We start from the raw sequence: 15,000 nt of genomic DNA, 5'->3' as shown, positions 1-15,000 counted from the left end.
GATTTTTGAACGTCTCAAAAAACTTACCGACAGAATGGATCTTGGACTGGTCTGTGGTTACGTCCAGAAGTCCCCCGACGTGGGATTTTCGAACGTCTCAAAAAACTTACCGACAGAATGGATCTTGGACTGGTCTGTGGTTAGTCCAGAAGTCTCCCGACGTGGGATTTTTGAACGTCTCAAAAAACTTACCGACAGAATGGATCTTGGATTGGTCTGTGGTTATGTCCAGAAGTCACCGGACGTGGGATTTTCGAACGTCTCAAAAAACTTACCGACAGAATGGATCTTGGACTGGTCTGTGGTTATGTCCAGAAGTCTCCGGACGTGGGATTTCCGAACGTGGCGGCCGGCGGTGCAGACGGCGAGTTGGGCGAAGGAGACCTCGAAGTCAACGGCTGCGTCTTGGTGCTCCATCATGGCTGAAGAGGGAGAAAGAGACGAGGAAGACGTAGCATGTAACTAAGTTGAAGAAATCATTCGATGTAGGTTTAGTCTCCGAGGTCGGTTTCTTGCTACCAAAAGGTTGGCGACAGTAAGAACAACATATCTAAAATACACAACTGGGACGAGGAGATACTTAAGCCATTTGCGGGACAATGACCTGGAGATGGCACATTCCTGGATTTGTTCTCGCTAACAACAGACGATTTCATTCAACTTAGAGGTAGTAGAAGTTTAGACAACTAACGGTTAGAATATTGGTTTTCATGATTTTACCCAGATCTACAGGTTCAAATTATCCCAATGTAAAAAAAACTTCCTCTTCATTATATAAACAGTGAGTGTTTGGAAACGGAAACTATTGATAGTTTTGCCAGAGCAAACACGAGTTGACAAGGAGGCCTTCATCGATTGTACAGCGTTTTGTTCATTGATGCTTGAAACTTGAAAAAACCCCAACGAGCAAAATGTTGCACAGCCAACAAAGGCATAGTTCTCAAGCGGCCAATCAATTATATTGCGCAATTTCATTGTCAATACTCCGAATTGACAATTAAATTGACCGTGTATGGGCGATATATGGCCCATACACGGTCAATTTAATTGTCAATTCAGAGTGTTGACAATGAAATTGCGCAATATAATTGATCGTATATGGGCCGCTTCAGACAGTGGTTACTGTGCCAAAACAAAACGTGAGCTTGGAAATATTTTTCTTCTGTGCTACAGTTACTGTTAGAGAAAATGTGATACAAAAATATTTACACTAGATTTTGTATACATGATGGATAAAAAATATAATTGCTACAGAAAAATGCCACATCAGACAAAACATTGATTTGACCTCTTTTAGGGTAATTACCCCAGTTTTGAAAAACGCAGGATGGTCTATCTAGTTTTGTTTACCTATATTTTGCCAAATTTGGAACATTCTAGAATTATCCTCTGACTTATATTAGACGACTTCATCCAGCTCGAAGTAAAAGAATCGCCAGCTGTAGAAAATGGCTTAATGTTGGCAAAAGTAAAAATTGCATGTTGTCAGACTGAAAAATAAAGATTACATAGTGTGGATTGGGAGAGGAAGAATTATGGGGAATTCTGAGGACCATGTGGATTTAGGTGTGGTTAACCCACGAACACAAAAAGGGTGTTCTCCACCTCCCCACCCTCCCCAGAGCCGAATAAAATCGTCTTACATAGACCAGAATAAAATATTTCAAGTCGTGACGCAATTCACAAGGTCGACCCGTAGATAACAACGATTACACAGGGGAACACTTTTTCAGTAACTTTGAGTTGCATTGGATATTTTAACGGATTTTTAGGCGCTGATTTCAAATCTGAAATTAGTTTTTCTCTACAAGCTCTAGTTTGTATGCAATTTGAGGTTAATGAAATTGTACATATGTGAACTTGCGTAAACCATGTATAAGCATTTTAACGTCCATATATATAGATAGCTTCTAATATTTTGATCATTCTTCTTTTGTTTCAGTTCAAACATGGCTTCCAGAATGAGACATCATTGCAGAAACAAGCCTGATGCCTTCTGCTACATATGTGGATGCTACACACTCAATCGTCAGAGACGTAACATATCCTCGTTCGTCAAGCGTGCCTACAAGGCATATTTTGAAGTTCATCTTGGTGATCAAGACAAGCAATGGGCTCCTCATGTTGTGTGCCACAATTGTGAGGAAATGCTTCGAGACTGGACCAAAGGAAAACGCAAAGGTTCTTTTGGAGTTCCAATGATTTGGCGCGAACCCACCAACCATGTAACTGACTGTTATTTCTGCATGGTAAACACAACGGATGTTGGGAAGAAAAACCGACATAAGATTACGTATCCGAACATTCCCTCAGCTATTCGGCCTGTTCCGCACTCTGAAGAAGTACCTGTTCCAGTTTTCAAAGGCTTGCCTTCATTGGACGATAAAGACATTGGACATGATACAAGCCAGCAAGACAGTTGTGACAGTGAATTGTCAGAAAAGTGTTCACAATCGGAGGACTGTTCTTCAGACACTGAACCTTTCCCCGTCCCTAAGCCTCTTCCCCAGGCTGAACTGAATGATTTAGTGCGGGATTTTGGTCTTTCAAAGAAAGCAGCAGAGCTTTTGGCATCAAGATTACAAGGCAGAAATCTTGTTGATCACTCTGTTAAAGTATCATATTTCAGAAAGAGTGACCAGCTTTTTGTGACCTTCTTTTCAAAAGACAGACAGTCTTACTGCCATGACATCCCAGGGCTTCTCAAAGAACTGGGTGTACCTTACTATAGTCCTGCTGAATGGACTCTTTTTAGACAGTTCAAAACGCAGTCTAAAGTGTGTTCTTTTACATAATGGCAATGTTTATGGAGCAGTACCTGTCGGTCACTCAGTGCATTTACGGGAAGACTATGATGATATGAGAATGGTCATGGACTTATTAAAGTATCATGAGCACAATTGGATAATTTGTGTAGACTTAAAGATGGTCAACTTTCTTCTTGGACAACAGAAAGGTTTCACCAAGTTTTCATGTTTCCTCTGTATGTGGGACAGCCGAGCACGAGACAGACATTGGGTCCAGAAGGACTGGCCTATTCGTGACACCCTTGAAGCAGGCATGCCAAATATCATACAAGACCCAATTGTAAACAGAGATAAGATCATCTTTCCTCCTCTTCACATCAAATTAGGTTTGATGAAACAATTTGTCAAGGCACTGGAAACCGAAGGTGAATGTTTCCAACACATCATCACAGCTTTACCAGGGTTATCATTTGAGAAGATCAAAGCAGGCGTGTTTGATGGCCCACAGATTCGAACCCTAATTCGTGATGATCAGTTTGTTGCTAAGATGACCGCTTTAGAAAGGGCAGCATGGTTATCCTTTGTGGCAGTCGTTCAGAACTTCCTTGGAAACAATAAGGCGGAGAACTACAGTGAACTTGTGAACAGAATGCTCCTCGCTTTTCGTGATCTCGGGTGCAACATGAGCATCAAGCTTCATTTTTTGAACAGCCACCTTGATCAGTTTCCTGACAACCTGGGGGCTGTGAGTGACGAACAAGGAGAACGATTCCACCAAGACCTAAAGATCATGGAAGAACGCTACCAAGGGCGCTGGGACAAAAGTATGATGGCTGACTACTGCTGGAGCATTAAACGAAATTGCCCAGATGAAATGTACAAACGCAAAAGTTACAAACGCAAATTCCTGCCTGAAAAAAATACACAAAGAAATTGATAAGCTTCCATCAGCTGTGGTGATGTTCTGAAGGATGCTAATCTAACTTTGGGATAGATGTTCTGTTAATGTTCTGTTTCTTTTGCCTTAATAAATGTACAGAAATGGCTTTCATACTGTTTTAAGATTCAAGTGAACAAAAGAATTGTGGCTGATATTGCAATTTCCTATAATAACGAAAATTTGAAAAATAAATAAAAATGTCAAATTGCATAAAATCTGTAGCTTGCAGACAAAACCCGACTTCAGATTTGAAATCAGCACACTCAAGTTGACTATAGAAAAGTCTTTTTTTAAATGCAACAAAATGAGTGTTCCCCAGTGTTATCTTTTCTAAAGCATTCAACTTCTCACTAGACGATTTCATTCAGATATTTCATGAGTTTGTGATGGTAATTGTTTCCATTGTGGTGTTTTATGTGCTAGTGACATACAACAGGAGGTAATGGGATGGAACGTCAGTAGAATATCAACTGGTCCTTGGTATTGAAATAATTAGATCGTGACTGCTTACTGTGTGATTCACCATGGTCTTGGATCACGTGTTGGACTCGTGATTCAGAGTTATTAACCTCCCGGATGAGAACTCAGAGCTCGTATGACTGATCTTTGGATAATACTGTGACCTTACACATACACACACCCCTAACTCCCCGACCACGATAATTGGGCGGGATTCGATCCCGGACCGCCGTAGTGGCAGGCGAGAACTCTAGCCACTGTGCCACGTGAAATACGTGTGCGTTCTTGTTTGTGCCGTCCTATGAAAATGCGTCAATTAAAAAAAAAATTATTTGGAGAAAATGCTGTTTAATTCTTTCTCGCAAACAGCAACTCATAACTCATGCCAACTGACTTGGTGATGGCTCTCGAAGTGGTCATCGAGGCTCCATGAAAATGGAGGAAATGCGTCGGAAATTCTCGGAAATCTTGGGGAACCTTCCCCGGAGTTGGTGTCGTCATTTCCCTGACGACCACGATGGGAGAACGTAAAGGGAGGTCTTCCATAATGGCCAATGGTCTTTATGGTATTTCGGGTGTATTTCAATTTCCTTACGACCTCCGCAATGACCGGGGAATTGGCCGTTAAGGAACACTGACATCGAGGTTGGTAGTGCAATCGCGACATCAAGTGTTGACTCAAAAAAAAAAAAAAAAAAAAAAAAAAGAGCGGCATTAGATGAAAAAACAAAAGAAAACAAAAGAAAACAGGGACTGAATATCTTATTTAGATGGAGATGTCTATGATAATTTTTTCTTCAAGATCAACTTTATCCAAGAAATAATATAATTTCCCGTAATAAGAAATTAGGTTGATTGATTGTGAAATCCCTTGCAATATCTACGAAGATTTCTATCAGTTACAACGTAATTCTGCTGTGTATCTGAGAGCAACTTAAAAGTGTACAAAAACTCAAGAAAAACTCGTAACAGATTTTGCTAACATTATTTTTGCTAACTGTGATATTCACGCTGGATGTCGCGATATTACATGAGAAAATTGTTATCAACATGAATAAAAGTTCATAATGTACTACCGAGTATTCGTAAAGTTACCGGTTTCACCGGTTAATTTGAAGGAATAGTTAATCACAGACATTTTGGCGGATGATCGAACGTAAAATGGTTATCACACTGGGCTTCCACGGGCTTCGCCAACGTCGACAGTTCAGAGTTCGTTTGAGTAAAAATGACTTCGGTTACAATATCGTATTTTTCAAATCTCCAGATATCAATTTATCTTTCTGTAATATATAGCAAATTTGAATGATGAATTAAGACTGCAAACCTATACGTATGTAAGACATACTACTGAAATGTTCTTAGAGAAGTTTAGATTTCTTTAAGCGACGTCATAGTCTAGTTATTCAAATGGAAATTGGAGGTAGGGTGTTGGAGGTAAAATAGCCCAGTGTGATAACAACTCCTTAAGCTGTGCAGAGGAAGAACCCGTTGTCGTTCCTCATTTCCCATGTTTGAGTTCGCGAAGAAGTCGACTCGCGAACTCGCAACTTTGAGAGACGACAAGTATCCAACTTTGGCGCGCGACCTCAGTTCAAGAATTCGCAACATATTCAGGACGTTAAGTTTAATGAGGATTCGACGCGACGATGGCGGCTGATGAAAACAGCTGACAAGTTCTGACTCGAACAGTGACGACAGAGAAGAGGCCACTTCAAGCGTCGACATGGGTAAAGAGATCGAGCACCAGAGAAAATGAGGCTCGTGTGTTTTACTGCAGATATTGAGTTAACGATATTGTAAATGAAGGCAATAACTTAGGTTAGTTTTCTTCATTTCTCTAGGGGTCGAAATGAAATCCTTAAGACTATTGTGGCAACCTTGGAACCTTTGAATTCTTTCTCACGATGATGTTTCATTTAAAAAAAGATGAAATGGGTGTAGGTAAATAAGTAAATAGATAAATAGATAAATACATAGATGAATAGATAGATAAATAAACGAATAAAAATAAAATAAAAATAATAGTAAATTTGTGAATCAATAGATAAATAAACAAATGAATAAAAGTAAGCAGATAAATAGATATATAAATTAATAAATAAATAATAAATAGATAAACAAACAATTGAATAAACAAACAAATAAATAAACGAATAAATGAATATAAAATAAAATGATAAATAATAAACAAATGAAGAAGTAAATAAGTAGATTTTTTTAAATTAGTCATATCACAATAGAATTCGTAAAATACGTCAACGGACCACTGTAGCAAATTAAGTTAGCGTAAAAGTTTTGTCCTGGTCAACACCGTTTTTTTATTCTATTTTGTCCAACTTTCTGCATTCATAGAATTAGAACTCTTGAATAATTTGTGTTACGAGCCTGGAGAGTAATGTCATTTTTTTATGGTTAACGCCAAATAATTCTACTTACCTTAGAGAAATCTCAGAGTAAGGTTCAATGTGCCTTGATAAAATTCCAATACAAGAATGTAACATATATATTTTTTTGCGGTTTGGTTTACACTTTGATTGGAAACAGCGTTTCCATCAGGTGTTTGCAGTTTGTGTAATCATAGAAAACGTCAAACGCAGTAAACGGGTCAATTAACACAGGTTTAACCATTTGGCAATATTCACGTGATTTGATGTACAGCATGTAAAGACTAGATTTTCTATTCATCTAAAAGGGGAAATCCTGGTCTCGACCCAGAAGAAAACACAAAAATTACGTCTTTCTAGCGGAGATGCCAAGCCTCAGAGAGTGGGATGTTTTTCTGGCCCAGGGCAGTGGACAAGATGCAGAGATGACCCGTCATCCAGGAGGTGCCAAGATAAGAGGGAGGGTGGGGGGTAGAGGGGAAAGGAAAAAGGGAAGGGGAAAAGGGGAAGGGGAAAAGGGGAAGGGGAAAAGGGGAAGGAAAAAAGGGGAAGGGGAAAAGGGGAAATGGAAAAGGGGAAGGGAAAATGGGAAGGGGAAATAGGAAGGAGGAAAGGGGAAGGGGAAAAGGAAGGGGAAAAGGGGAAAGGGAAGGGGAAAAGGGGAATGCAAAAAGAGGAAGGGTAAAATATGAAGAAGAAAAAGAGAAAGGAAAAGGGAAAGGGAACAGTGGAAGGGGAAAGGGGAAGGTGAAATAGGGAAGGCGAGAGTGAAAGGGAAGGAAGAGAGGAAAGGGAAGGGAAGAAGTACTTCCCTTCTCAAGGAAACCCCAGTTTCATATACCGGTGCAAGGTTGGTATCAGGTCAATGGCAGGTCAACGAATGTGACGTTTTGTTGATTATCGAGGAGCGGTGTGACCTCCGATGGGAGGAAGGGGGGGGGAGGGGGGGATGGATGGCTGTCCGTGGCTGTTGTCCTTTACTTTAAATTTCATTTTCCCTCAGGTGCAAGTTGTGGAATCGGTGGAATTTGTCCGCGAGCGAGAGAATGTGTTAGAAAACAACTCGCATTAAACTTTACTTTTCCTCCAAGTAAATTGTGGAATTTTGCATTTTTTCTTCACTTTCCACTGCTCATGCGGCCATCTTGGACACATTTTATATGCTCAGAGGTTACTCTGAGTTTGAGCATAGCAGTGTATTTTTGGCCAAAAGAAAATCTTTAAATATGTCAGTTGTTCAAGTGGATCAAAGGCTTTAACAAGGGTAATGCAAACAAGGTCATCATATTAAAACAACAGGGCAGGACTCGCAGTAATGGGTTTAAACTGGACAAATATAGATTTAAGAAGGAAATAGGCAAAAATTGGTTTTCTAATAGGGTGGTCAACGAATGGAATAGACTTAGTAACCATGTAGTGAGCGCTGAAACTATCAGTTGCTTTAAGAAACAGTTAGACAACTTTATGGATGGGGATGACAGGTGGTGATGGATACGGAGCTGCCTTGTGTAGGCCTTATGGTCTCTTGCAGTCTCCTTCGTTCTTATGTTCTTATGTTATGTTCTTATGTTCTTCTCAATAGAGAGCACATATTTTCATAAAAAATAATTCTAGTCTTCCATTGCCCAAAGGTTCCTTAAAGCTGAACAAGATTGTCAGTTGCATGGAGGAAAATAACTCAATTAATTTGAAAATATTATCCCAAGCATCATTAAAAGGTTTAATGATAATGTTCTGGTTGATGCCAAACATTTTTCGCGAACGTGGAAAAATGAGGAGGAACGTGGAAGAACGTGGAGGAACGTGGAAGAACGTGGAGGAATGTGGAGGAACGTTGAGGAACGTGGAGGAACGTGGAGGAACGTGGAGGAAGGTGGAGAAAGGTGGAGGAAGGTGGAGGAAGATAGAGGAACGCGGAAGAACGTGGAGGAACGTGGAGGAACGTTGAGAAACGTGGATGAAGGTGGAGGAACGTGGATGAAGGTGGATGAAGGTGGATGAAGGTGGATGAAGGTGGAGGAAGGTGGATGAAGGTGGAGGAACGTGGAAGGTTACGGACCTCTTTCGGTTCAAGCATTCCGACGAAGAACCTTCTTCACTACTTATGGGAAAGAAATCGTCATTTCCAGGGATTTTGTCTTGATGAACTCGACACAAATTTATCTAGTTTAGATGAACTTCTTGTCTCTACAAGGTTAACTACTACAGTTATTCGTAGGCCCTCCACCAATGGAATGGCGTTGTGAGTACTGGATAATCATGATAATGAAAAAAGACAACTGTCAGCTCTTACGTGATGTCAATTTTGAACTATCACGCAAGGACACGCTAATACCTACAATACGTTGGCATACTTTATCTACTTTCCTTCGGCAAATGTGGGGACGGTCTCAAGGGGTCTCGATCCCTCGAGACGTCCTTCAGGACAGAGTCCACTCCATCAGCTGCATAAGATCATTTGTCTTTTATCAGAACAAAAATCGTAAAGAATGTTAACACGCGTGTCAATATTTGTCTATTACAGCTGGGATCAAGTTTCGACTCACGTTATCTGATAAAAGAAAACGAGGAACGCTTGGGGGTGACTATGTTAATTCGTTGCTTTTCCTGTCTCAACGCTAAAGAAAATGATTATATTATCAATTTTTTCCCTGTTCCATTTATTTTAAAGCACCAATTATATTTCCTAAAGAAAATATATCTAAAGTCTACACTAAAGAAAACTAAAATCAATCTTGTACCAGGAAAATTACAAATACCGACATGACGTCACTACCAATTACATTCATGACGTAATTAACATAATGACGTCACTTACCGATGAGGTCCTTCCCGTAGAAGGCTCGGGGGTCCTTACAGAGCGTGACCAGGGCCATGACACTGATGGCCAAATGTCCAATCGTCATGGGAAGCTCTCGGTGTCTGAAAACAAAAATGTTTTTGTGAAATTAACAGTTCAACCCCTTCGGCAAGGTTTTATATATATATATATATGCTAATAAGAACACGGGTACGTGTGTTCACTTATGCAAAGTAGACCACTTGGAAAAAGAAACTAACGAAGCAGAGCGCTTTCGTATATTACATCTTCAGTGCAACAAGTACATAGTGATAGGAATACATAGACATTATATACATGATACAAAGGGGACTAGGACAGTTTTGAATAAGCATACCGACCAATTACCCCCTAGAGAGCGGAAGGTCATTGTCAATTATCTTACGATGGTCGGGCGACATTAGGTCACAGTCGCCAAGGGGAGCTGAAGGTCATTGCCAATTATCTTACGATGGTCGGGTGACATCAGGTCACAGTCGCCAAAGAGAGCGAAAGGTCATTGTCAATTATCTTACGATGGTCACAGTCGCCAAGGGTCACTGTTTCTACTACTTATATAGGGCGACATTAAGTCAATTTGTTGGATTACATTTTACATGATATTATCTTACTAATTTCTTGACAAATGAAATTATCAAGTTTGTACAAGCCTTTATGTAGGTTGGTATTTTGATTACTAGTGGTATGAATCAAACTGCACTCTATTAAATTTCTTGCTATTATGTTGTTGGTATAATAGATTGCCTGGGCATTACCCCAATCAACTGGATGATTATTTAATTCAATATGCTTGAATATACCACTAGAATTATTGCCATCCCTGACATTTTTCTTATGTTGTTCAATTCTAATGTTTAAGGGTTTGGCAGTTTGACCTATGTAAAATTGATTACACATTTTGCAAGGAATTTTATAAATGCATCCTTTTTTGATTTCAATACTATTGTTGATAAGTTTATGTTTTACTGTACTATCATGTTTAAAAACTACCTTTACATGATAGTACAGTAAAACATAAACTTATCAACAATAGTATTGAAATCAAAAAAGGATGCATTTATAAAATTCCTTGCAAAATGTGTAATCAATTTTACATAGGTCAAACTGCCAAACCCTTAAACATTAGAATTGAACAACATAAGAAAAATGTCAGGGATGGCAATAATTCTAGTGGTATATTCAAGCATATTGAATTAAATAATCATCCAGTTGATTGGGGTAATGCCCAGGCAATCTATTATACCAACAACATAATAGCAAGAAATTTAATAGAGTGCAGTTTGATTCATACCACTAGTAATCAAAATACCAACCTACATAAAGGCTTGTACAAACTTGATAATTTCATTTGTCAAGAAATTAGTAAGATAATATCATGTAAAATGTAATCCAACAAATTGACTTAATGTCGCCCTATATAAGTAGTAGAAACAGTGACCCTTGGCGACTGTGACCATCGTAAGATAATTGACAATGACCTTTCGCTCTCTTTGGCGACTGTGACCTGATGTCACCCGACCATCGTAAGATAATTGGCAATGACCTTCAGCTCCCCTTGGCGACTGTGACCTAATGTCGCCCGACCATCGTAAGATAATTGACAATGACCTTCCGCTCTCTAGGGGGTAATTGGTCGGTATGCTTATTCAAAACTGTCCTAGTCCCCTTTGTATCATGTATATAATGTCTATGTATTCCTATCACTATGTACTTGTTGCACTGAAGATGTAATATACGAAAGCGCTCTGCTTCGTTAGTTTCTTTTTCCAAGTGGTCTACTTTGCATATATATATATATATATATATATATATATATATATATATATATATATATATATATATATATATATATATGAAGGTGGAAAAAGAAGTCACGGGTCTAGTTCCGAGTTCCTGAGTTTATTCCTGACCGGTTTCGTTCTATGCTTCATCAACTTGTCACAATGTACAATATATATATATATATATATATATATATATATATATATATATATATATATATATATATAAAATATCTGGTTGACGTCAGAAGATTTTATTCAGTTGGGGGTCGTCCGGGTGTCAATGAGGTATAGAAGCTAATAAAATTATCATTATTTTTATTACTGTTATTTATATTATCATACTTTTTTTTTCATTATAATTTTTACCGTATCCGACCTAGCCATGGACCAAAAGGTCTCCTGTCGGCATGATCCTACTTTGTAGTCTTTTGTTTGTAAAGATCCCTCAGGAGAAAACATAATTTGTACATATATATATATATACATATATATATATATATATATATATATATATATACATATATATATAGATATATATATATATATATATATATATATATATATATACTGTATGTCTATATATATATATATATATATATATATATATATATATATATATATATATATATATATATATATCAAGAGAGATATAAATTGAAGAGAGTTGACTACAAGAATTAAGGAACATAAGAACTCCATCAAATATGGTCAAGAGAATTCCGCAGTGTTTATACATACTAGCAAGGAGGATCATCGCATGGACTGGGATAATGCTGCCATCGTTTACAAATCCCACTGCAGCTTTCGAAGACAAATGATCAAATCCTCCCTGACTAAACATATACCTAATTTTAACACTTCCAAAGGTCAATGTTCCCCAAACTGCATAACTTGGATGGATGCTAAGAAGTCCACCTCTAAAGCAGCCGAACTTAAACTCACCACCAGTCAACCTTCGCCCCGACTTCATCAAGGACATATAACCTGAGTTCCCCCTTTTCCCTGTCCCAAAATGTACCCTTCTTAGCTATGTATATATTCTCACACTCCACACTATGTATCATTCTGCTGAAGAGGACAACAGATAGTGGTCGAAATATACAGATTTTCTGTCCATCTTATCTCATTCTCCGACAGTGGGTCAGTAAGTCTCATATATACATACATACATATATATATATATATATATATATATATATATATATATATATATGTTGATAAGTATTTTAGACAAATTATTTGGATGATGGAGAACATAAACACAGGGTTCCGAGCCTTCCCCTGTGTTTTATGTTCTCCATCATCCAAATATATCTAGATATATATATATATATATATATATGTATATATATGTATATAATGTATGTGACATCTAGCCCACCTCATATTGTACGGTCGCGCCGGTAAAGCCCAGCGCAAGGGCATCCTTTGAAGTCGGAAAGTTAATCACGAACCTCATTTGAAACCGGTGAGGACAGTTCCCGCTACGAACATCGAATCACGCTGATACCCTCAAGGTCTTGCTGTCTCGCCTCTCTCCTCACTTCCTCCTTTCTCCTCCCTTTCCCCTTCTCCTCCTATCTCCCTTCCCTACGTCACTTTGTGCCTAATCTGACTTTCAAAGAATTTCCGGCTTGTTTCCCCTTAGCCACATAAGCCATGTCTATTGGCAAGGGGAGGGTAGGATCAACGTAGGCAGAAATAACGCTCTCCCCTCTCATTTAGGTTACCTTGCAACTTAAAAAGGCCCTTACCAGATGAACTATTCTATTTTTTATTTTGGCTGTGTCCAGGATAGTCTGTTCATTTCCGTGACACCCCTGCATAGCAAAAGGTTTAGCCTATATCAGCCTATTTTTTTTTCTAATTTCCGTGGTAACATTTCCCCCACCCTTTAACAAAGGGTCATTTGGAGGTTAAGAAAATCTTAAATCTGGTGATGAACTTTATGAACGTTGCTCTGATCGAGTCAGGATAATTAATTCAAAAGTGGGCCCAAAAGTATAGGAACGGAAAGTGTTATATAAGGTGATTTTGATAAAATCTTTCAATCTGATGACTTCATCAACAACATAATTTGGTCTGACGAATTTCAAATAATTTTATCAAGCTGATTCGGACTGAAAAAATGTGCACACTTTTTTGGATTTGATTACACAAAGATTAAACTGTTCTATTCAGTCAAATGGCACAGGATTGAAAATGTTTGAAAGTTCTCGATTATTCTCCTAAGACAGCGATACTATGGGCAAATTCTGTTCTGGCTAAAATAAGGTTATTGTATATCAGCTAACAGACACAATTGGGCTAAATTAGGTCATGATGGGGTCTTGTCTTAGAGGACATCGTCGAAAATATTGCCAAAATTACCATAAACATCCTGAACAGTGCCAGTCAATAATGGTGATAACATTGTTGAAAATGGTCAAATATTCTGATAAAAAGATTGCCGGTAGTATTGTTGAAATCCTGTCAAAATCGTTGTGAACGAAGGCTATTGGAATTTCTGATAACTTCGTTGAACATTCTGTAATAAACATTCTGAACAAAACTTTCAGCATTGCTGGTATATTGATGAAAGTATTTTTATTGCTATCCTCAATAAAGGCTGTTTGTGTTAATGATAACATTCAAACATTGTCAAATATTGTCATGTAACATCATGAAGAAAAGCTGTCGGTGTTGCTGTGAATGACGTTGAGTTTCACTCTCCCCTTGATGGCTAAAGAGTCTTGTAGTGGCCAAAACCAAAAGAAAATCTTTATTTGTGATAAGTGATTATCTTTGGATTTTACGAAAAACTGGGAGTGAGAACAGTTTCCTAAGAGTACAAAGGTTTGTAATGGTAGTTTTTTGAAGTTTCAGAACAGATGTCCTGGTTACCAATAAGTCATTTTTTTGGGGGGGGACTTCATTTCATTGTAAAAATGTAGACGATATAGCCAAATCAGGACGGATTTAATTTAATTTTTTGCTATGGAAATAAGTTGACTTATCAAATATGAGGGCAAAAAATCGGTTTGATAGTTTGAAGGGGGTCGACATAAGGAAAATAGTTTGAAAACTATGAAATATTTAGACGTAACCCTTAAAGAACTAATTTTCCACATCCGGAAAGAAGGTGGGACCGAAAATGAATGAAACTTTATAATGACACAATCTCGGGTAACCAATCTAATGTTAGCAAATCCTCAGTGAATAAGTCAAGTTTAATCATGAAGGTAATAGATTAACCCGATATCGATGGGGCTAACGGCCTATTTGTATGCATATATGATAATTACTTCCTATGGAGATTGATGATCCGGTATGGTATTTGACGGCACGTGAGTAATGTAATAATTTATTTCGAGCGTTATGCTTTAATCATAATCATGGCGTTTTAATACATAAACGCATCGTCCTAAATTCGATAGTTATATTGATATTCGGTCGTATATTAAAGCGCTGGATCTAATGATAGGAACCTGAATGTGGCATTCAATTCACAAACACTACCCGGGGTTGCGGTCACGAGGGGCCGGTACCTGGTCTCCGGAATGGGGTTAAGACCTCTTTTTTATTATATTTGACTCTCCTTTCCTATCCTTCTACCAGATAGAGACGTAGTAAGTCATAATAACACAGCACAGATGAAAATCGAATGTTTCTTCACAAACATTTACTGGGAACCATGAAGACCGTTCCTGTTTCCTGTTTCGGAAACTCGAGACAAGAAATAATTTAATCATTATCGTTCGCTTTAGCAATTCAAATAAATATATAGATAAGTCATTTGTATTTTTATATGCATACGGATATACAAGTGGATATACTCTCTGACACAGTTATAGGTACACGCTTT

At 38.2% G+C, this 15,000-nt stretch overlaps 1 protein-coding gene across 1 annotated transcript in view; it reads right to left on the bottom strand.

The window, feature by feature from the left end:
* Window positions 1-15,000, bottom strand: part of LOC143022262 (uncharacterized protein CG3556) — a 407,255-nt gene that overhangs the window by 21,109 nt on the left and 371,146 nt on the right. The window contains exons 6-7 of the mRNA XM_076180402.1: window positions 9,352-9,455; window positions 276-422 (exon numbers count right to left, since the gene is read on the bottom strand). Of these exons, the coding sequence (XP_076036517.1) occupies window positions 276-422; window positions 9,352-9,455 (251 nt within the window). The remainder of the gene's footprint in view (window positions 1-275; window positions 423-9,351; window positions 9,456-15,000) is intronic.

The sequence above is a fragment of the Oratosquilla oratoria genome, chromosome 44 (assembly GCF_046742065.1).
Source record: "Oratosquilla oratoria isolate Oo_2021 chromosome 44, ASM4674206v1, whole genome shotgun sequence".
Classification (NCBI taxonomy): Eukaryota; Metazoa; Arthropoda; class Malacostraca; order Stomatopoda; family Squillidae; genus Oratosquilla; species Oratosquilla oratoria.
This window is presented reverse-complemented; position numbering and strand designations above follow the sequence as displayed.